At 47.8% G+C, this 22,321-nt stretch overlaps 1 protein-coding gene across 5 annotated transcripts in view; it reads right to left on the bottom strand.

Annotated features, from left to right (window-relative positions):
* The window catches only part of LOXHD1 (lipoxygenase homology domains 1), a 182,600-nt gene that overhangs the window by 29,154 nt on the left and 131,125 nt on the right, over positions 1–22,321 (bottom strand). For 2 of the 5 annotated variants that reach the window (XM_023207474.2, XM_023207475.1), the window contains 8 exons: positions 20,600–20,809; positions 20,358–20,493; positions 18,006–18,214; positions 17,005–17,190; positions 14,116–14,243; positions 5,647–5,764; positions 3,507–3,681; positions 1,799–1,984 (listed from right to left, as the gene is read on the bottom strand). In XM_023207474.2, the coding sequence (XP_023063242.1) occupies positions 1,799–1,984; positions 3,507–3,681; positions 5,647–5,764; positions 14,116–14,243; positions 17,005–17,190; positions 18,006–18,214; positions 20,358–20,493; positions 20,600–20,809 (1,348 nt within the window). Of the gene's footprint in view, positions 1–1,798; positions 1,985–3,506; positions 3,682–5,646; positions 5,765–14,115; positions 14,244–14,791; positions 15,000–17,004; positions 17,191–18,005; positions 18,215–20,357; positions 20,494–20,599; positions 20,810–22,321 lie in introns of those variants that run through there. The other 3 variants (XM_023207477.1, XM_023207476.1, XM_023207473.1) reach the window with 2 other exon arrangements.

Here is a 22,321-nt window from a genome sequence, read left to right as displayed (position 1 = left end):
TGAAGTGCTTTTGCTGCAGTAATTCAAAAAGGTTTCTATTTGCTTGTTTTTTATTGTTTATTTATTTATTTATTTATTTATTTATTTTTTTGAGACAGGGCCTCACTGTTACCTAGGCTGGAGTGCAGTGATGCAATCACAGCTCACTGCAGCCTTGACCTCAAGTGATCCTCCCATCTCAGCCTCCTCAGTAGCTGGGATTACAGGCATGAGCCACCACACTTGGCTATTTTTGCATTTTTGGTAGAGATGGAGTTTTGCCATGTTGCCCAGGCTAGTCTCAAATTCCTGGGCTCAAGTGATCTGCCTACCTCAGCCTCCCAAAGTGCTGGGATAGCAGGTGTGAGCCACAGCACCTGGCCTCACAAACTATTTTTCAGGATCAAATGTTTGTATCTTTAATACCTAACAGAGTCCCAGGCATGTCATGAATACTTTAGATGTTCTGTATATAAATGACTGGTGGGATACACTGAAATTTGAAAACTGTGCAGTGCTGTGTAAGTATTTGTTATTTTATTGCTTTGAAAACTATCTTATTAATGCCTAGTCTGAGCTTATTCTGTGTTATGGAAAAAATTTTAACTGTTTAATCCATGTTAAAGTAAAATAGTTTAGCTCCTATAGAAGAGAGGTTGCAAACTGCTGAGTTGGGTTTCATCAGTGACCATGAGAGATAGGCTAGTCTTCAGCGGGGGTTTCGAAGAAGTGAGGAGCAACATAACATTCAGGACGGCTCTGGGCAGCCATTTGGGAGACCCAGCAAAGGCTAGAGAAGGCTTTGAGCAGATAGCTTTGCAGAGACATGTTTCTACAGAAGATGAAAGAGGTGAATGAAGAAAGCAGTATGCATCAAGGAGGTGGAATTTAATATTTAACAACTCTATTATAATTATACCAAATAGAACTTATAGGCCTAAAGCCAGAGAAAATAAAGAGTGGCTTATAGACAGCAAAATGATAACCAAAGAAATGTTAAGAACATGAATGTCATCACAGTTATAGAAATGACAAAGCATTCCTTAGGCACTGCATAGTTAAAAATAAATTTCTCACTTGGTTTATATCCTATTTCATAGTTTATGTTTATAAGTGAATTCAACTACTTTCGGAGTACTATCATAAACAAGCATAATCCTTTTTCTATTTTTTTATTTTTTTGTTGAGACAGGGTCTCACTCTGTCATCCAGGCTGGAATGCAGTGGCACAATCATAGCTCACTGCAGCTTTGACCTCCTGGGCTCAGGCAATCCTCCCATCTCAGCCTCCCAAGTAGATGGGGCCACAGGTGCATGCCACCATGCCCAGCTATTTTTTAAAATAATTTGTAGAGATGGGATCTCACAATGTTGCTTAGGCTGGTCTCGAACTCCTGGGGCTCAAGCAATCCTCCAACCACAGCCTCCCAAAGTTCTGGGATTACAGGCATGAGCCACTGCACTCAGCACAAACATAATCGTTTATAGAAAATCCATGGGAAATGAATTTAGCTTTTTTTTCCCTTAATTTTTATGTCTGAACTAAGTCAAATTAATGGTCTGAAATCACAAACAATGGAGAACCACTAATCACCCAGGGAGAAAGCAGGAGGAATTAAGCTTCATTTCTAAAAATATTTGCCCAAAAATACTGTCTCTTTAGTACTGATGGAAGCATCAATGTGGTGGTCATCAACTGTGTTCGGTTGCCTGCCACCCTGGGGTAATCAGAGTCAATGTGATGCCAGGGAGGGAAGAAGGGCTCAGGAGGGGAGCTGAGGGCCGCCCTCCCACCAACCTGGCCTTGAGTGGGAGCTACCTTTGTTGTCGTGCCAGACCCTCAGCTTGCAGAGGTGGCCCAAGCTCAGCATGTCGGGGAAGTTGAATGTGTCCGTGTTGTTCCGCTCAAACTTATTCCAGTTTGCCGACTGCTTCAGGGCCAGTGTCCCACTGTCCCCGTTCTCCCCGAAGATGATGATGAACACATTGGCATCAGTGCCTGCTCCTGGGGGGTGCACAAGGTGAGGCTTAGGGTGCCAGCCTCTTTGACACACAGCCCTCTTGCTCTGGCCTTGATCCCGGACTCCTCAGAGGAGCCAGGGGTACAGGTGGACAGAGTACAGACTCAAGAAGGCCAGGGGTGAGGTTGGAAAGGGTCAGTTAATGTCCTAGGTCTCCAATTCTCTTCTTCATCTTACCTTTGTGCCTTACAAAAGCTTTTGGTCTAACTGGAGTTGTGGTCAGCAAGTGTGAATGGTTTAGTACAAAATTCACCTATTTCTGGGGAAATACACCCAAACTTAAAAGGCGTGTCATATAGGCTGGCTTTACAATTTAGAAACATAGGCTACCTCCTGCACAGTGTGGGTTCAGAAGGAAGCAGGGAAGTTCTGTGCTCCCTAAATCTGTCTCTGATTGACATTCTACACTAGAGCTTCATTTCATTTGCTTAAGCCAAATACAGGTATTGGCCCAAATCAAAAGCAAATGCTTCTGGAAGAGGTGACCCAGTGAAGCTTTTCTGACACACATCTGTGGTTATCAATGAATTTATTATTTTCTGAGTGCATCATAAAGGGATGAAGGGGCCTGAAAACTTGTGGACACTTGGAACTTTAAGCAATAGGGGTGAAAATTCCATTGTGAGAAGAGGAAGAAAGGAGGTACCCCCAACAAAATTTACTAGCTTTATTGACCTATCATTCATGCCTGAGATTCTACCATGAGAGCTTCATTTCTTTGGCAAGAGGCTTCTCTGTTGAAAATGTAAGCTACCATGGCCAACAAGTTAATCCTTCATTCACCATTTATAATTAACGTGATGAGCTTGCCAGATTCCTTGCAATGGCTCCTGGAGAGCAGGCTTGGGATAGGGGAGTGTAGGTAGCATGTCCCCCATGCCTAGATGACAGTGTGTTCCCTCTCAGCTCCTGGCCTTTGACATGCTAGTACTTTTGATTAGAAGGCCCTTCCTCTGGGTGCCCTGTCTGCCTGGCTTCTGTGTTTGTGTTTCCGGACTTGACTTTGGTATTGCATCCATCAGAGCATCACCGCACTGCACTGTGGTTGCTCCAATGAAGGTCAGACCTGCAAGGGCCTGGGCAGCACATCTGTGTCCTAAGACCCACAGCCAAAGCCGGCACATGGTAGATGGCCACCAAGCACATGGGTCCGAGCATGCCTGAGGTGCATGGCGCTTGGGCGAGGGGTGCCAGGCAGCAGAAGGAAGATGGGAAGGCTCTGCGTCAAGCCAGAGCCATTGGAAATGTACCATTTCCAAAAGTGCTGACCATACTCCCCAGTCATGTTCTCCCCTATTTCCCCAAGGGAGGAGGGAGGGAACCAGTCACTCACTGGGAGGAAATGTTTTGTCCAGACAGAAAGTGACACACTGGAGTAGACTTGGATTGACTAGATTTTGGAAGGCCATATAAAGAAAAACGCCCTGACCAGAAACCAGGGCCTCAGACCGAATTTGAGGGTTGGAGGGGCAAGGGAGCAGGAGGTGTGAGGGACCCCCAACCCACCCAGGATGTTGCTGGTCTTAACTGCAACGGTGTAGGAGGTCCACTCCATCATTTCTTCCTCATTGATAACGGCACACATTTCACACACCAGGGTCTTCTTCCCCTTCCGCTGGGACAGCCAGTCTCCATAGTAGAACATAGTCAGGTCTCCAGTGTTCATGTTCTTCAGTAGGATCTGGGGGAAAGGGAGCCACTGTGGGAATGCCCTGCCCTCTCTCACCTCCACCAGCACCCAATGGCCCATGTGGCCCCTCCCCGAATCCCAACCCTGGAGATCCCAGACCTGAGACAAGCGCTTGTGACTGAGACCCAGGAGGTGTGGAAAGGGCCCTTTCCAGGACAAAGGCCCTGTCCTGTGTGCTTGCCATGGGATTTGAAGTCCTCACGAGGACTGCCCTAGCTTGGGATTTGGGAATGGGCAATTCACCTAAAACTTTATCCTCAGAGGTACCTGTCACTGTGCACAAGAGATGTTTGCTGAATGAGTGACAGAAAAACAGATCAACCCAGCCCCTGTCAGCCACAAACACCTGGGAGCAGAGTGCTGACATCTGCAGGATAGTCCTTGGTGTGGGCCCCATATTTTTGACTCAAGAAAATCTGCTAATGGCTGAACAGGGGAGGAGGAGCCTGAGGCAATGCAGGACAGCTGGCCTCTGGTAGATGAGGATGCATGGGCTGACTCAGGCAGGGGACTGCAGGGCTTTGTGTTATGGGTGAAATTGTATTCCCTCAGAGTTCATATGTTGAATTCTTAACCCACAGTCCCTCAGAATGTGACCTTATTAGAAAGGGGATTGTTGTAGGTGTAATCAGTTCAGATGAGGTCATTAGACTGGGCCCTAGTCCAATCTTATACCACCCAGACAAGCACCCAGAACACCATGTGAAGACTGGCAAGGTGCTGCTCTGAGCCAGGGAACTGCCAGAAGCCAGGAGAGTGGCCCAGAACAGATGCTTCCCTAGAGGGAGTGTGGCCCTGCCGACACCTTCACCTTGGACTTCTGCCTCTACGACAGTGAGGGGGTAATAAATGTGTGTTGTTCCAAGCCTCTAGTCCGTGGTGCTTTGTTATGCTGCCTGATTCTGACACACATTATGTAGGGAGGACGCACACACGTTGGTGTGCCTAGGACCTTGTGTGACACGGAGGCTGCAGGAAGGTCATCTTCGTCAGCATAGTCATTGCCTTTGTGAGTGTGGGCCTGCAGGTGCGGCTCCTCCTGGCTGCCAGGGGCCACCAGTTTTGGAGCCACTCTTAGCATGGAAAGCCGTTGGACTCCTAACATCATGGTGGTTCTCATCAAAATAAGTGAAGCTTAGCCCTTTGCCCTGGATGCTCTTCTCTCTGCCCTGGAGCAGCAAGTGTTAATGACTCTCCTCTGGGCACCCTGGAGGCACAGAGCCGCACAGCCTGGGGAAGGTGAGGAAGTGATGAGAGGTCCTGAGAAGGAGCAGCTGCCTTCCTTTCTTGGTGGAAACTGAGTCTGCGGCCATGTGCATGTGTGTGTGTGCACATGTTCCCGTGCATATGTGTGCTGAGAAGAGTGGGAGGATGGAGGCAGAACTAAGAAATCCCTTGCTGCTGTTGCTCCTTGAAGATCCCAGCATCGCATCCCCAAGGCCGGCATCAGCCCAACTGAGAGCCCAGGGATCCAGGATCCTCAGGCAGGGTGTGACAACCAAGCTCAGACTCAGAGGGCCACAATGGAAAAAGAGGCAGCTGCCTAACTCCATGATCACAGAGGCCCCAGTAAGCTTTCTGCCGTCCTGCCTGAAGTTCCCACCATGGCAGCCTCTCTCTGCCCCAGGCCTTGCTCCTCCTCTCTCAACCCTCCCAGCTGCTGTCCTGAAGGAAGCCCACACCACCCCTCCCCTTCCTCGGGTCTCTGTCCACGTAAAGTTGACAGCTCATGTTGAATTACCTGACAGTTGCTTCAGTTCTCACTGGACACAAATAAATAAAACGACATTCTCAGATTAATTCATGCCAAAGGGCGTACTGAATCATATGGGCTGGGTTCATGTAATGATCCTCTACGGTGACATTTGTTTTAACATGGTTCATTGACAAGCCAGAGGAATAGGGGGAAGGGGTGGGTGGTGGCTGGAAGGAAGAGTGAGGGTCTAGACATTTTACCCTCTCCAGGAACCACTCTGGCCGGCTGCCCAAGCCATCAATCCTGATCCGCATCTTGGTGAATGGAGCAATGTCTAGGATCTCCATGATGAAGGTGTCATTCTGCTCCCGCTCAAACCTGGGTGTGGAGAGGAGGGGCATGAAGAAGGGAAGCTGGCCATTGGGGAGGGCTGGGCCAGGCCAGAGGCCAGGTTTGGGGTGAGGGAGAAGATTAGACCTTTACTCAGCAGCCCCTCTGCTCTCAGCAACTCTCCACCAGCCCATCTCTTGCATCCCAGATGTGTTTCTGAAAGACTGGGTTAAGTGGGTTTGGTTAGTAGAAATGGCCCTGAACCAAGAGCTACCAGTGCTGGGTTCTAATCTCATTCTACCCGTCACCTAGAATAGTCCCAGTTCCTTTCTAGAACTTGGTTTCCTTACCTGTGGTCTGGAGAATAACACTAGCCCTGCAATCTCACAAAACTGTGATGAAGACCAAATGGATGTGAAATCAATTTAAAATGGAAAAAGAATTCCATACCTGAAAAGCTTTAAATGAGGTTCTGTGCATGACAGGGCCATTGGGAATGGTGGGGCAGGCGGTGCACCACACAACTCTAGATGGCATCATTCGCATTTTTCCATTTGCCATCTGCAAAACTGAACACAGTGCCCTGAATTGGGTAATGCTACTGCCAACTGTAAAGCAGTAGGCAAATAGAAGGTAATGCTGCTTTTGTTGCTATTATTATTTTCCTGCTGAATGACCTCATCATCTCAGAGATGCTCTATCTTTATTCCTTACTGCTCTTCCCACAGTGCCGCATGTACAATTCGACCTTCAATGCTGACTGATTGCTTGACTGCTGACTGATTCCAGATGATACTGCTGATAAGGCCCTGGGGTAATGCAGGTGGCACTGGAGATGTGGCTCTGCATGGCAATCATCATGCTTCCTTGAATACAAGACATATTTTTATGTCTTTTAAAAACAGAGGCCATCGCCAATGGGGGCTGAGACTTAAATATTGCAAATTGAGAACTAACTACTGCTAGTCTTAAAGGTGGTGATGAAACAGAGACAATCTCTTCTGATAACTTGCTCTGTGTGCATTTTACAATTATTAGAAATGAAAAAGTTATCCCAAAGTCAGCCCCATATCCCTCCTCCTCTAATTGAAGCCCCATCTGTCCCTCTGGGCATAATGGAAACTGTAAGGGGGTGCTCATGTCACATTCATGTCACACACTGAGATTTTCTCAAATAATCTTTCAATTCCTTACTCTTGCCAGGAGCACGATTTTGCAGATCAAAAGAGCTTTAGAATTCTTTGCTTTGCATGTCTCTTTAATTTTCACTCTTTGAATTTAGCCAAGTGTCTTCATTTTATGGAGATTTTATGGTGGGACAGGTGTAAGGAAAAGGGGAGGAGAAACAAGCTTTTCTTCTGGAAGACTGCAAGGAGATTACATTTACCCCCTCACCCTTCATTCCAGGCTGAACCCCAATTAACCTGAATGGACTTCCTCTGTTTGGTGTAAAACTATCTAAAGTGAAGGCCCTTATTTGTCCTTCAGTCTTCCCAACTCACTAGCCACATCCTTCCAGGTGCCCCGGACCCCCTCCAGACACCTCAGTTGACACAGTAGGATTCCCACCCTTTGGAGAGGTGCCCGCCTTTGAGCTCAGGATTCCCACCCTTTGGAGAGGTGCCCGCCTTTGAGCTCACAGGGACAGGGCTGTTGTGTGACCCAGGATTTTTGCTGCTCATCTACTCAAAGGAGCCTCTGCTCAGCAGCTGAGGGAGTGGTGTCTGGGAAGGGCCCCCTTTGGCTGCCCCTCATGTCCTTCCTTTTCTGGTTTCCTTCTGTTCCTGCCTGTTGTAAAAGGGTGTCCTTAGGGAAGAGCCCAGCAACTACTCCCTCACTGGGCTCCATGACTGAGCACAGCCTGAAGGCTAAACGGCCAAAGGCTTAGGCTGGAAGGGCAACTATTTCATGGGAGAATTTTTGGCATTGCTACAAAACCAGGGAAGGGTTATGGTTAGGAACCCTGGGAAAGGGCTGGCTAGCAGATGGATATGGATGACATGGGATCTAAAGTCCATCAGGCTGAGCAGCTGCTCAGGCAGTTTGTGACATCTTAGGGGCATAGCTGGGGCTCTTAGGATTGGCCAGGGTCAGAGTGCCAGCCTTAGCTTTGCTCTAGACCACTCTCCTTCCAGTCTGAAGTTCTCTATACCCAAGGCCATTGAGCTTATGCTTGAAATCGCCTTTGAAAAAACTGTAACAGTGAGAAAATTTTGGCAGTGAAAGAGATCTGATTTAACCAACCCCCATCTTGCCTTTAGCCTTCAAACTTCCCTTGATTCTTCCTGGGTTTGGGTCAAGCTAACTTTGGGAGACATTTAGTGTATAGTTTAAATGGTAATAGCCCTTCCATAAAGTTAAGGGGAGACCACCAGCCTCAGAGGATGAGAGAAGCCTGAATTCTGCTAAAACATAGACATAAACATTGCCAGCCATTACTCCAGAGGTCACAAGATATGCACTTCCCCAATTACCCCTGCAGATAACAACATCGCCATTGTAAACAGAAGACTGGCCTTTTGAGATGTCTTTTCAGTTTTTTTACATGTTTGATGACCAATGGCTCCACCTGGACCTGTCAACTCTTGTGGCCCCACCCAGAAATGACTCAGCATGCAATGAGGACCATTTCCCAAACCCCTATGATTGTACCCCCAAACCAATCAGCAGCAAGCACCCACTGCCTAGCCACCCCCACTTCTCCCAAACTCTCCTGGAAAAACCCTAGTCTCTGAATTTTCAGGGAGGCAGATTTGAGTAATAATATAATTCCGGTCTCCCATTTAGCCAGCTCCACATGTGTAAAACTCTTTCTCTATTGCAATTCCCCTGCTTTGATAAATCAGTTATCTCTGGGCTGTGGGCAAAGTGAACCTCCTGGGTGGTTCCATGCTTAGACAGCTCTACTGATGGGGCCCCATGGCCACCCTTGCAGCTCTTTTCCTTTTAGGACAGCCATGGCCAACCTTTAGTAAGTTTTGTTACATTGAGTTCTGCCACTAGAACAAATTGTTGAATTGTCAACATCTGACTAAACTCAATGCCTCTACTCTCTTCCCTCTCTATCCCTTTGAAACAAGCCACTGGACCTCTCCCTTCTTCAGGCTCCTCAGTAGAATACTATGCAGCAACAAAAATGAGCAAATCACAATCACACTCAACAGCTCAGGAAAATATGAAAAACCTGATGCTGAGTGAAAGAACTAAGACACAAAATAAGATATATGGCCTGATTCTATTTATGTACCATTCAAATCCAGGTGATATAAAAGCCTATTGTTAAGGATGAAATCCAGGTGATATGAAAGCATAGACCCATGAGATGGAGACCGAAAAAGAAAGGAAACAAGAAAATGTTGACCTTAAAAACTGAGAACTGGCAAGATTTAATTTCTTGGCCTGAAGGCAGCGTGGAGGGTTTACATAAGTTTTTGCTTTATAAGTATAATAATGTATGTACTTATATATATATGTGTGTGTGTGTATATATATGTATATTTATGATAAAATGTTTAAAAGTGTAAATGTCTCTAGAACCTTTGACTGTTCTTCATGTGGCAGAATTTTCAGATCCATGCTCTGTGGCTTGTAGCCCTTGTGGCAGGCTGAAAAATGGTTCCCCAAAAGATATCCATGTTATAAATCTTGGAATCCATGTATATAACTGTATGGTAAAAAGAAAAGGGAGGTCTTTGCAGATGTAATTAAGTTAAGAGGCTTAAAATGGGGAGATTATCCTGGATTATTCCAGTGAGCCATTAATGTAATCCTAAGAGTCCTTATAAGAAGGCAGAGAGAGAGAGAGATCAACACATACACAAAGAAGGTGGGATGTGAAGATGGGGCAGAGATGGGAAGACCTGGCCTTGAAGGCTGGAGTGATGTGGCACAAGCCAAGGACTGCTGGCAGCCACCAGAACCTGCAAGGAGTGGATTCTCTTCCCAGAGCCCACAGGGCACATGGCAGTGCTGACACCTTGATTTCCACCCACAGATTCTGATTTCAGATTTCTGGCCTCTGGATAAATGAGAGAAGAAAATTCTGTTGTTTTAATTAACATATGTTTGTGGTAATTTTTTATCACAACCTCAGGAAATTAATATAGCCCCAAGTGGTGTGAATGGAGAACTTTGGGACCAGAAAGCAGGTAGACAAGGGGAGGCTGCCCTGCAACTCACACAGAGAAAATTCCAAGCCTGGGATCGGTGAGCAGCAGGGAGTTGGCCTCAGTGATGATGTAAATGTCCATGGGGTTGAAGTAACTGGCACACAAAAGACAGACCCTCCAGTCCCAGGCTCTGCTCATCTGGGCTCCTCAGAGACCATTAGAAAAACTGGACCTTGTGCATCCCCCATTAGACATACGAGGTGATGGGGAGCTGCATACCTATCTCATGGGCATCTTTGCTGTGGTTTGAGAGTAGAACAAGGCCAAATCTCAAACAGATTCTAAGTCTATTCTTGAATGCCATGATCAGACCTAGTACATATCTGCCAGTCTCCTCTTAAAGGGCAGCCCTTGAGCTATAGATGATGCTTTGAGAGGGGTGCCCAGCAGTGAGTGCTGGAACCTTTCAATTGCCTGACCTGGGTGCCCCTGGAAGGCAGCAGTTCCTGGAACTCAGCTTTCCTTCCTCTTCTCTCAGACCATTCATTCTGTCCCCTGGGACTCACCTCCAACCTCCTTGAGAAGGACTCAACCTTCCCACCCAAGTCTTCTGCCCATGGAGTCCCCAAAGATAAGACCTTTCCAGTCTCTGAACTTTATTGCCAACCAGACTAAGATTCAAGTGATAAACATGTGGAAGAGAGAGTCAAAACTTACAAGCTTACTACAGCCCTGGACATGGCCACAACCAAATATTTCCCCATCCTCTCCTGAAAGGACAACTGGAATCCCATTTGAGTGTCTGTCCTCTGTTTCCATTCCCTTGAGCTCAGCCTCTTTCCATGCTTTCTGCAGTAAGGGTTAGTGAAAGCAACAGGCCATCCTGAGGGGTAAACCCAACAGAACTCTTGTGACACAAAAAGGGACCCAAAATCTTTTTTGTGTCCAGTCCAAGGAAGTTTCCATTTCACTAGGTCTCTACTGGCCTAGGCATGATCCCTCACAGGCATTTACTTCCCGCTATAGAAATAACACAACTCTTTGTCTAAAAATAGCTTCTACACCCACTGGACACCCTCAAATCCCTCTGTTAGAGACTCATCTCCTGAAAGTACGCATTACCTTTTAGGGCATCATTTTTTCTGAATGCCATATTAATTCACAAGCATCTCGGTGGGAGTTAATTTACCAGAACCATTTTCTCTGAAGTGGCAAGATGAGAAGTTAAGAAATTTAGCTGGGGAGTGGGATAGAGTGAATTGCTATTGGCTATTGTAAGCTTTGGCCCCTGGGTACAGCATCTGACTGCAGGAGCATTGCAGCAGGCAGAAGCCTCGTGATACCTTCTGTGTGAATGCATGCATGTCTCAGCCTCATTCTGGTCACATACCATTTCTTGGGGAAAGTATCACCTTGCACAGTACCAAGCTGTGCCCACGACACATGCGCAGTGGGTCTCTCTGTCTACGTTCCCTAGTCAAGATGCAGACATTCTTAACAAGGACTTCAGGACACAGGTGAAACATCAGGCCACATGCAAATGAAAATATCAAAACATGTCTCGGGTAACAACTCTGAGCTTGCAAACCAGGGTTATTAAGAAATGATGGCTCTCCTCACAAAATAAATTTTTACTCAGAAAAAAAAAAATCCTTCAACTAGCAACGTGCCTCAAAGTATTTACAATATGGTTGTATTTATAATAATGTGATTTTCAAGCAACACTTTTGGAATTTAGATACTTCCAGAAACAAGATGTCTCTTCCACCAGCAATTAAGCCTTGTACATCTGGAAAACAAGGTGGAATGCAGGTGTAGGATAATTAATCAGAAAAAATCCAGGAATATGGGGTTGGGTAATGATTAGAGTCAGAGTACAGAAGTAAAGACTATATATAGGAGGCTGAATATGCAAACAATAGTAGCCAGACCATGTGTGATAATAGAACTCTGAGCTACCTCCCCTGCAGCGACCATCCCAAGAAACCATGGTCTCTACAGAAATTGGCCCAGAATGATCAGGACTTGGGCAATGGCCCCCAGCTTCCCTATTTTGTCCCTGCTCCCAACTCAGGACTAACCAGACTGACGGACCAAATCCAAATATGGTCCCTAATGCAATCACGTATGAAACCCCGATTCTAGCTACCCAACCTCCAGCTCTACCATGCCGAAAATAATGCTTCATTACAAAGCTCCTCCTCCTCCCACAGCATTCAAATCTCTACCAAACCAAGTGCTGGTAGCTGAGTCTCTTGTTACAGCAAGCTCTAAGTAGAGAGTTTCTGTTCTCATTTGGTCCTCCTTTATTGCTAGAACTAAGTTCAAATCCCAGTTCCCCTGCTTACTTGCTGTATAACCTTGGGCAAGTTATTTCACCTCTATGTGTTTCAGGCATCTTATTAGTAATGTGGAGATGATAAGAGGGCAAAGAGTGATAAGAAGGGTGTTGTGAGTTAATATATGTTAAAAAGCACTTGCAACAGTGTCTGGCATGGAATAAATGTTCAATGCATATTAGCCATTATTATTATCACCATTGCTGTTGATATGGGAAGAATTCAAGGAGGAAATGGGAGTTGCAAACTGAGAGAGCAGAAGTGCTAAGACAGGCAAAAACTTTCCCATCAGACTCCCAGGGATGAGCTGCATAGGGCCTATAGGATGGGCAAAGCTCCAGCTTGCATGAGCTGCCTTCTGCACGAAAAGAAATGCTGCCTGGTCCCCAAAAGCTTCAGTAGCCACATCCTCATCATCACTAACAGCACCATCATCACAATTATTATCCCTACCATTATCACCTTCATCTCTATCACCACTGCCACCACCATCATCATCATCATCATCAACATCACAATTATCATCCCTACCATCATTTCCTTCCTCCCTATCACCACCATCATCATCATAATCACCATCATCACCATCATTATCATCATCACCATCATCACAATTATCATTCCTACCATCACTTTCACCCCTATCATCACCACCATCATCATCATCCCTACCATCATCACCTTCATGCCTATCACCATCCTCATCATCACTACCACCATCACAGTCATCATCCCTACCATTCAGCACCATCAGTATCACCAACCTCACTATCATCCACAATGTCCTCATCACCACCCCAATCCAGAAGTACTGAGTGCCTACTACAAGCAAGGCAAGAGCTAGGAGGTATGAGGGGCTCAAAAAGGAAGCCACCTGGGTCCTGCCCTCTAGCTAAGGGAAGGAGTGCTGTGTGTTCAGAGGCAAGTTGCTGTGGGTGGGATTTTAAAATGCTAAGCTTAGACTCTGAGTCTGTCATCTCTGGTTCTTAAGATGTCAGGGGCCAGGGATGTTTGGGGGACAGTAGCTGAACATGGCAAACCAGCCCAAACCCAGGACTGTCTATATGGGGAATCCAAGGGAGGGCATGGACAGTGAGTACTATAGGAGGGTCATCTTTAATGTCATTACGAATCACTAATGAGTGCTTAGGACTGGGGGCCATCTGGATGTAGTTTGCAGTACCACAGCTTAATGGCCATGGGACTTTGAGCATATGACTTTACCTTTTCATGCCTCAGTTTCTCACCTGTAAAATGGGGATGATAATAATTGGGTTATTATTATAGGGTTATGGAAAAGATTAAGTGTATCAATACATGGCTTATTAGAGAACAATGCTTGGCACAAAACAAGCTCCTATAAATGTTAGTGTTGCTGTTATTGCTCTCCTTAGGTTAAGCTCTGTTAAGTACAAGGACCCTTGTCTTCTTGGTTATATCATCTCTTCAGTGCCTGAGTCAGTGCCTGGCATATACTAGGTGTTCAATCTTTTTTTAAATGTTTTGAAAATTGACTGCATTTTATTTTGTAATCATTTGAGACTTACAGAAAAGTTTCAAAAATAGAACAGAGCTTCCGTGCCCCCTTCACCTAGCTCTCCTTAATGTCAACATCTTATATTGCCATAGTACAATTAATGAAACTAAGACACTAACAATGATACAATACCATCAACTAATCTACCAACCTTACAATAAACAATTCTGAGTACCAGATGAAAGAAAGAAGAAATGTTCTGGGTAGAGGTGATCAAGGAACACTTCCCAGGGGAGGTAGATTTGAGCTGGCCCTTGAAAAAGAAAAGTATTGAGACAGAATAGGCAGACAGAGGATAGAAGGCCTCATGGTCTGCAGCGGGCATGTGAGAATCAGCCTGGCTGAGGGTAGGGTAGAGCAGAGGGGAAGAGTTGAATGTGGGAGGGGTGAGGGGTAGGGGCCACCTCCAGGTACCTGGCTTTCTTTTTGTCCAGCTGCATCTCCTCCGTGCTCCCGTTGATGCCATAGAGGGTCATGAAGATGTTGGAGTCAGTGCCCCCACCAACCACATCCCCTGTCCACACCGTCATTTCATAGAGAACCTGCCATGAGAGGAATGCGGGTGCTGAGTCTCAGCCTCACCCTCCAACCCCACCTGACCTGCCTCAGTCTCACCAGAGAAAGAGACATGCTGTCCAAGTTCCACGGCTCTGGAAAGAGCCCCTCCTCCAATCAACTGTAAATGCCTGGACAGCAAGAGGCAGCCTTGTCACTCTCTTATGTCCCCCACTGTACTCAGTCCCACCCTAAGTCCAGCCTAAGTCCAGCCGTGCCAGCAGTGCATGGTGGCAAGACAGTGGCCTTTGGAGCCCTCCAGAGCTCCATGTGAATCCCAGATCTGTCACCTGCTGGCTGTTAGACCTGGGCAGATGCCTGACCTTACCAGCCTCTGCTCCCCTGTGGTAAAATAGGGATAAGCTCCCTTGCAGAGTGAGAGCTGCTGACAATTTGCAGGGCACCTGGTGCTGAGCCTGCCACCTGTGTGGCCCCAAGCAGCAGCCAAAACTCTGGGTGTCAGTTCCCCTTCATGTCACAGCCTGCACATGCCCTGCGGCTGCGAATGAGGGATGCCATCAGGAGTGATGTTTACAGAGGGAGTACTGCCTCAATCCACTTGAGAAGTGGGACAATCCCCTACTTCCATGATGTTCGCTTGAGATTGGGGTTTTACCATTTAGCCTGAGGTGTGTGCCAAAGAGAATGTCTGCCGTCTGTCTCCACTGGAGGGTGAGGTGCAGCCTGCTCTTCCTGGTGTGCCTCCACCAAGCCCCCACCTCGGTTCTTCCTCTGTGAGGCAGCCTCGTGGCAAGAGAAAGCACTTATACTGTTCTAGAATGTTCTTTGGTCCCAGATTCTTACTCCCTTCCTTCTCACCAAGTGCCCCTGGACTCACAGTGAAGACTGAAGGTTCAGGAGAGGATCAGACTTACAGTCGGGGAAGGGCCATCTTGACCGTCTCCTTTGAATGTACCTGGCCCAGTGTGTCCCTTTTCTGGAGGCTGCTACATTCCTCTATCACCTGTGCAGGGGCCTGGTTCCCATTATCCAGAAGCCTGGACCTCTAAACCCGAGCTATTAATCACGGTGGTCATGTCCCCATCATTGTGCCTGGAGGGGGCTGCATGCTTTTCCAGCAGCATCTAGAATCACTGCCAGGACACGGTGAAGTTTCAAGTATTCTGTGCAGGCATGGCCCGCAGGAGAAATTCAGGACATGTTTGCTGAGGGAACGGATGAAGAGCCTCTTGCTTTACCAAGAAAATCCCCTTAGACCACCCAGCAAGGGCATTCATGATGGTCAGGAGGAGCCACTGGGAACAAAAGTGGGAGCCTAACACTTTTTTACTCTTATCCAGGCAGGCATAAAAAATAGAATGATCAAAATGAGTGCTTTAGCGGCCCCATGGAGACTGGCCCCTGAGAGCTGGTCCATCAGACTCTTGTGTTCTCTGCATCCATCTTTCTCTCCTTTACACACACACATCTCTTTTTATGTAATAAGTGTGTTTCCAAAAAGAGACAGAAACAGTGCTCTTGTAATTCTAGTCTGATATCAGGTGTCCTGGGGAGATGGCCAGCCCAAAGAACCCTGCAGTTCTTTGTAAAGTGACAAACCTGTGTTCCTTTGTGCCATGGATAACGGGTGTAGGTCTGGATTTTCCTGGACTAAAGGGCTCCAAGGGAGCTGCAGCTGCACTGCGTGGGGTGTGCATGTGTGCTGGGCGGTGGCACAGAGACACACACAGGCTGGGAAGTAGGTCAGGTGGAGGTCCCTGGATGAACTGTGTGCTCACCCACACCATCCGTCTGGCCACAGATGGAGATGTCTGGGGGGTGGGGGAAGGATGTGAGGTATAGAAAGTGCTACTCTCTGACTCTCCAGCAGGTGGGAAGCAGGAGACTGGCAGGCACCACACTCCTGCCTCTCAAGGTTTCAGAGCCCCACTTCTGTTTCCATATACAATGTAGGTAGAGCACACTCAGGTCCAGGTGATTTCTTCTCACCTTTGTGGGACAGCTTCTGACCTGGTCCAAGAAGCCCACTGGTTTTGATTCAGGACCAGAGGAAAGGGCTGGGGCCTTCTGTTGACCCCATAGCCATGAGATAAAAAGAGAAACCAACAGGGTCAGGTGAAACAGAGGCTTCTGGGCCACCAAATGGCTGTGTGTCCTCGGATCCTAGCACCAGGGATCTGCCTCCTGCCTGGTCTGACCTGTGTGTTTATATAACTTATCCCAGGCCATTTGGCCAGTTAGAGGTGGAGCCAGGACTGAAGCTCAGACCTCTTGCCCTCCAGGCTTTTCCAGTTAAGAAGGGTATTGTGTGGACACCATTGGCTGCACCGTGAGACTCAGAGGTTCACAGTATCCCAGATGCCATCTTTCCTATCACCACCCTACTGCTGTTGATGGTGGATCCTTTGGTGAATAATGACCCTGCCTGTCTACATAGAGTTGCTTCCTCACAAAGCTCTTCATGAACTGTGATCTCATTAATTCTCACCAAGATCCTACATGGAACAGGCCATGAGTAGCAGGGATGCATTATTTCCAAGCAGTGTATGGGAAGACCAAGACCCAGAGAAATGAGATGACTTGCCCAAGGTCACACAACAGCAGACCAGAAGAGAGTCCAGTCTGCGGCTCCTAGCAAAGCACATCTGGCTAGCACACCAGGCTGCAGCCCCTGTGGATACCCCAGTGATGAGTCTCCTACTTCCTCCACTTCTGTCTCCCCAGCTGCTCCCCACCTCAACCTGCACTGCCCTGGCCATGCATTGCACACTCACAGTGCCCCCCTACCTTCACCCCGATGTTCACCACCATGGCATCCAGGAGGTCGAAGACACGAGAGGTGATGCCATCGCCTCTGTCCTTGGCAAGCCAGCAGTTACAGTTCAACATGTACTTAGTGCCCTGGGTAGGCACTGCCAAACACAACTCTTCCACCAGCCAGCAGCTCTCAGGGGAGGCCCCATCATGGCCCAGCTAGGAGGAGACACACCTGATCTGTGATGATCTGGGCACAACTGGGAAGGAAGTGCTCCCTGCCCAGCCCCCTCCCTCAGTGCTTCTTCCCAATGTGCTGGGCACTTGCTGGCCCAGGTCCCTCCCAGAAAGGTGAAGAGATTTTGCAGATATAATTACAGTCTCTAATTAGATGACTTTGAGTGGGTTGAACCTAATCAGGTAAGCCCTTAAAAAAGCATGTCTAGATGTCAGAGGTGAAGAAGTTGGAGATATTTGAAGCAGAAGAGATTGTCTCCTGTTGAACAAGAAAACAGCCAGTTTTTGGAGATGGTCCCATGGTGGGGAATGGTGGGCCTCTGAGAGATGAAGGCCTCAGTCCTACACCCCAAGAAAATGAATTCTGCCAACAACCAGTGAGCTTGGAAGAGGACCCCAAGCCCCGGATAAAATCACAGCCCTGGCTGCAACTTGATTTCAGCCCACTGATATCTTGAAGATGGACCCCCACTAACTCACACCTAGACTCCTGATCCATGAAACTGTGAGATAATACATTTGTGTTGCTTTAAGGCACTAAGTTTGTGATACTCTGTTACACAGCCATGAAAACTAATACACAGAACATTCCCACTGGGTGGGTGGAAGACAGACACACAGAGGGGCAGGTGGCTCACCCAAATCACCTGGCTAGTGATTCTCCTCTGCTACCTGCTCTAAAGGGTGCTTCAGGTAGGCTGCTCTTCCCAGCCTGCACTCCCCCACCCACCCAGGTACTGGTCAGCTCCATCTGTCCCTATGGTGGTCACTATTATGGGGCCCCAAGAAGCCAGCACCTCTATTTTCTTGATGACGCCCACATCCAAGCCTGCAACGTAGAACTCCTCCACAGAGCCACGGCTGAAGCCCCTCTTCCCTCGGGGGTAGTCCAACCAGATGCGCTTACTACGTTCATCATCCTCTCCGATGAGGAAGATGAAGGCTCGGCTGTCAGTGGCTGCATCCTTGTGCTTCCCAGTGGTGACCGACACATAGTAGGGAATAACTGCAAGAGATCACGGGGCCTAGCCTCATAACAGACCAGGTGGACAAGGCACTGCTTCATAGGCTCACAGATTTGGAAGTGACCTCTGAGGGCACTGATCTCAGCTCCTTGCTCAGAGACAAAGTGCAATGAGCCCTTCAGACTGGTAAGTTATCTGTGGTGCGTGTCTCCTCTCCAAGGACTGAGGGAGTTGCTAACTCCCAACGTACAGACAAAAGACAGCATTCTTGTCACTTGTTTGGAGTGTCAAGCTTCTAAAAGCTCTTTTGACCAATTATCCTACTTGAACCTAGCACTATTATGTGAAGGAGGGTAAGAAAAATAACCTCTCATCACGTATAGGCGTTATATGCCCCAAAAGCTCACTATGGTCAACAAAAATGCTGTTGGCAAAAGCAAGGTCTCATAGAAAGAAGGAATTTGAAGAACAATAAAAATGTATCATATATGCAACACAGTGAATGGAAGTCCTAGAAGACAGCAATTTCCAAAACACACCAGATTAATTAGCATAAAACTTGCTCAGGTAGTGTCCATAGAGTCGCAGTTTCCATTCTTCCAACTATCCATTCTTCTTGCAGCTGGGGTGGTTATGATACATAAGGAGACATTGTTGGGTAGGTTTCTGGGGAAATCTTTTTTTTTTTTTTTTTTTTTTTTTTGGGATGGAGTTTCACTCTTGTTGCCCAGGCTGGAGTGCAATGGCATGATCTCGGTTCACTGCAACCTCTGCCTCCCAGATTCAAGCAATTCTCCTGCCTCAGCTTCCTGAGTAGCTGGGATTACAGGTATGCGCCACCACGCCTGGCTAATTTTGTATTTTTAGGAGAGACAGGGTTTCTCCATGTTGGTTAGGCTGGTCTCAAACTCCCGACCTCAGGTGATCCACCTACCTCAGCCTCCCAAAGTAATGGAATTACACGCACAAGCCACCACGCCTCGCTGGGAAATCTCTTTTAAAAGGTCTGACTCAACTGGGAGGAGTACTCTTTTTTTCCTTACCCTGCCATTCATTCTGCTTGGAATATGGATATGATGGCTGGAGCTCCAACATTCATCTTGGAACCATGAGCAACATTTAGGTCATTTATAAGGTTGCCAGAGTGACCAGGTTAAAGGAACCTAGGTCCTTGATTGCACTGGAACTGCTTGCTGTATTAGTCCCAGGTGGCCTACCTTTGGACTTTCATGTGAGTGAAAACAAAAAATCCTAATTTGTTTGTGACCATTTCCAGGTCTCTGTCATTTGCAGTCACTAACTGATACAAGTTGGAAACCCTTCTCCTGGTTCATCTTCCTCAATAGCTTGGGAGACACTACCCTGGTATAGTGGATTTTAGGTTATACAATCTGTTATCTCTTTGAAAAGTTTCCAAACTGTCTCTTCCTGGCTGGAATTACCTGCACATGGCTTCATTTTATCTTTACAGCGGAGGCTTTCCACAGGTGATCACAGTGCTTAAGGAAAGGCACTTTCTTGGGGGTCCTATCACTCATTTACAGAGTGAGAAGGTAAAGCTGTAAGCAGACTGGCTTTCTCTGCTTGACTCCACAGATCCACCGTGTGGCCTTCTGGAGGGGGCTAACATGGTTGCCATACTCTTACTGACTAGGAAGGTAGTGCATTCAAATGTTCAATAGACAATTATAGAACTGCCTTATCTCAAAAATCTGGTTGGCAAAATGAACTTGCTGGGGAATTATGATATTGTTTTATGGAGGAGGAAAAAACTGAAGCCAAGAGACTGACTTGTCCAAGGCCACACATTTTACTTTTAGAACCAGAAATGGAACTTCAGTCCCCAAACGACCATCTCAGGACTTCTTCTCCTGCCTTCACCACCACATCATGCCTTAAGTTTGCAGGGCTGAGTGCTTTGTGTGATGTTCTAGTGACATGTAAGGGATGTTCATTCTCACCCTAACCTCCTTTAACCTTTGTTTCCCCATCTGCAAAGGGGGCTTAGCCCTGCCCTCTCACTTTGCAGGGTTGTTCTGGGGATAAAACAGGCAATACGTGTGAAAACTACGTAAATGACTAAGCGTTAGATATGTCATCAGCTCAAGAGTGGCTTATCCAAGAATTGCTTTAAAAATTTCCATGTGCCTGGTCCCCATCTAAAGAGCTCCCTGGTTGGCTTACTTGGGCCCTCCTGAATGTAGTCAGCCATGGGCCCGGTCACTGTGTTGATGTCAACATCGGCCATCTTGGAGCTCAGGGCGATCTCCCAGAAGTCAGCAGGGCTGCTGCAGTTGCTGCTGCGGTCCCCAGTGTACTCCTGTGTGGGAGAGCAGGACTGGCAGTTGCAACTCCAGCACCTCCACGCCGAGGGACCTCCCCTAGGCATGAGGATGGCCACAGGCCCTGTAGGCCCCTTGCCTCACCTTCTCGTAAAAGAGCCTCTCGAGTCGCCCATCCTCCTTCTTCAGGGACAGCCAGCGCCCGCACAGGAACAGGAACTCGTCCTCATTGGTGTCATTCCAGATCTCCACCTTCTCCACGTACCAGTCTGCGCACCACTTGGAGTTGTCGTGGCGGAGCTTGATCTTGTAGATGACGCCTAGGTCAGCAGCCTCAATGATGAAAGTGTCAGCCTGGAGAGCCCAGATGTGGGGACTCAGATGGTGAGGGGTGTACCCCACTCTACCCACTCCAACCCAACCCTCTAGGGCCTTCCATCCCACTCAGTTGCCGTGCTGAACGGACCTTCCTTGCCGGGGTGCCCCCCAGACCCAAATCCCCAACACTGAGCCTGTGTGGTCCAAGGCCTCATATCCACAGTGGTCCCATCTTGCAGTCCACTTATATGTGTGGTGCCATGGAGAAAACTGCCTTCACTACATTCCTCTTGGGAGAAGCCTGTGGGTGCTTGGAAGCCTCCTCTGTGTAAGGGGGGTGGGGCCTGAAGGCCATGGGCAGAGGCAGAGGAGGGGTGGTCAGCCGGTCCTGTTCCCGGATTCCTTAGCTATGCTGAGCATTGGAGATGAGTCCAGCTGTGGCAGCCAGAGGGCAAAAGCTCTTCTAGAGATGAACTTCTGAGTAACAGGAGGGGGTTTGAAATTCCCTGGGAGATGCTGAGAGGGAGTTTGATGAACCAGTAAGGCAGGGCTACAGGAGAGGAGGCAGTAGAGGTGAGGCTCTGGGCGAGGCAAGGCTGTGGAGGGACTCGGGCACAAACATCTGGGACGCAGGCTCAAGAGGGTTTTGTGGGGGTTGTGATACAAGGCCCTCATCTGTGTCCCTGAGTCTGTCTTCAGTCAAGTGGGCACTCCACTCTTGTGTGCTGATTCTTTGAGGGGAGCTCAGTGAGGTATGGATCCCAGGCTTTGAATGAGATGGGGCCAAGACAGAGTTTGAATGTGGGAGGCAGAAGTCAGGATGGGAGCCTGAGGAGGGTGAGAGGGGACAGGTGACACTGAGTGACACCTACTTTCCTTCTGAAAGATTTGCTGAGCACAGGTGCCATGTGAGTCACTGTGCTGACCCCTAGGAAACCAGAGATGAATAGAATAGGATGCCCTCTGTTCCCAGGACCCCACAGTCCAGTGCAGCAAGAGGAGGGGATGGGTAATTCCAGCTCAGATGGTGGGAACAACCACCTGTGTGAGGACTAGAGCCAGGCCTAGGAAGACAGACTTCTCCAGGTGTCAGCATTAAGCTGCAGCTGCGGGGCTGGGTTTTCCAGGCAGCTCAGGTGGGGACAGCCCATGGCCAAGGCAGCTGCAGGTAAATAGCAGCTAGTGGTGTGTGACCAAAAGCAGATGTGGATGGGAGCAGTCCTGGGGTGCTGGCAATCCACTGAGTTCACCAGAGTAAGAATGGGCCCACCCTGAGATACAACAATTCCACTTGTTTGCATCTGTCCTGGGGGAAGACCTTCACATTGCACAAGGATGTTTATTACAGATAATTTTTACAGAGGAAAATTGGAAGCCATCTGGGGTCCCGTGCTTGGGGAGTGGCTACATAACTGGCAAAGCCTTTCCTGAAGAATGTGTGTGTGCAGTGGTTATAGAGAAGAGTCACCTCCATCTTTGAATACCATGTTTACTTTGAGTCACCATGTTTGAATACCAGGGCAGAGAGAGATTTCCAAGGCAGCCATG

This window comes from Piliocolobus tephrosceles, chromosome 18 (assembly GCF_002776525.5).
Source record: "Piliocolobus tephrosceles isolate RC106 chromosome 18, ASM277652v3, whole genome shotgun sequence".
In the NCBI taxonomy this organism is placed as follows: Eukaryota; Metazoa; Chordata; class Mammalia; order Primates; family Cercopithecidae; genus Piliocolobus; species Piliocolobus tephrosceles.
This window is presented reverse-complemented; position numbering and strand designations above follow the sequence as displayed.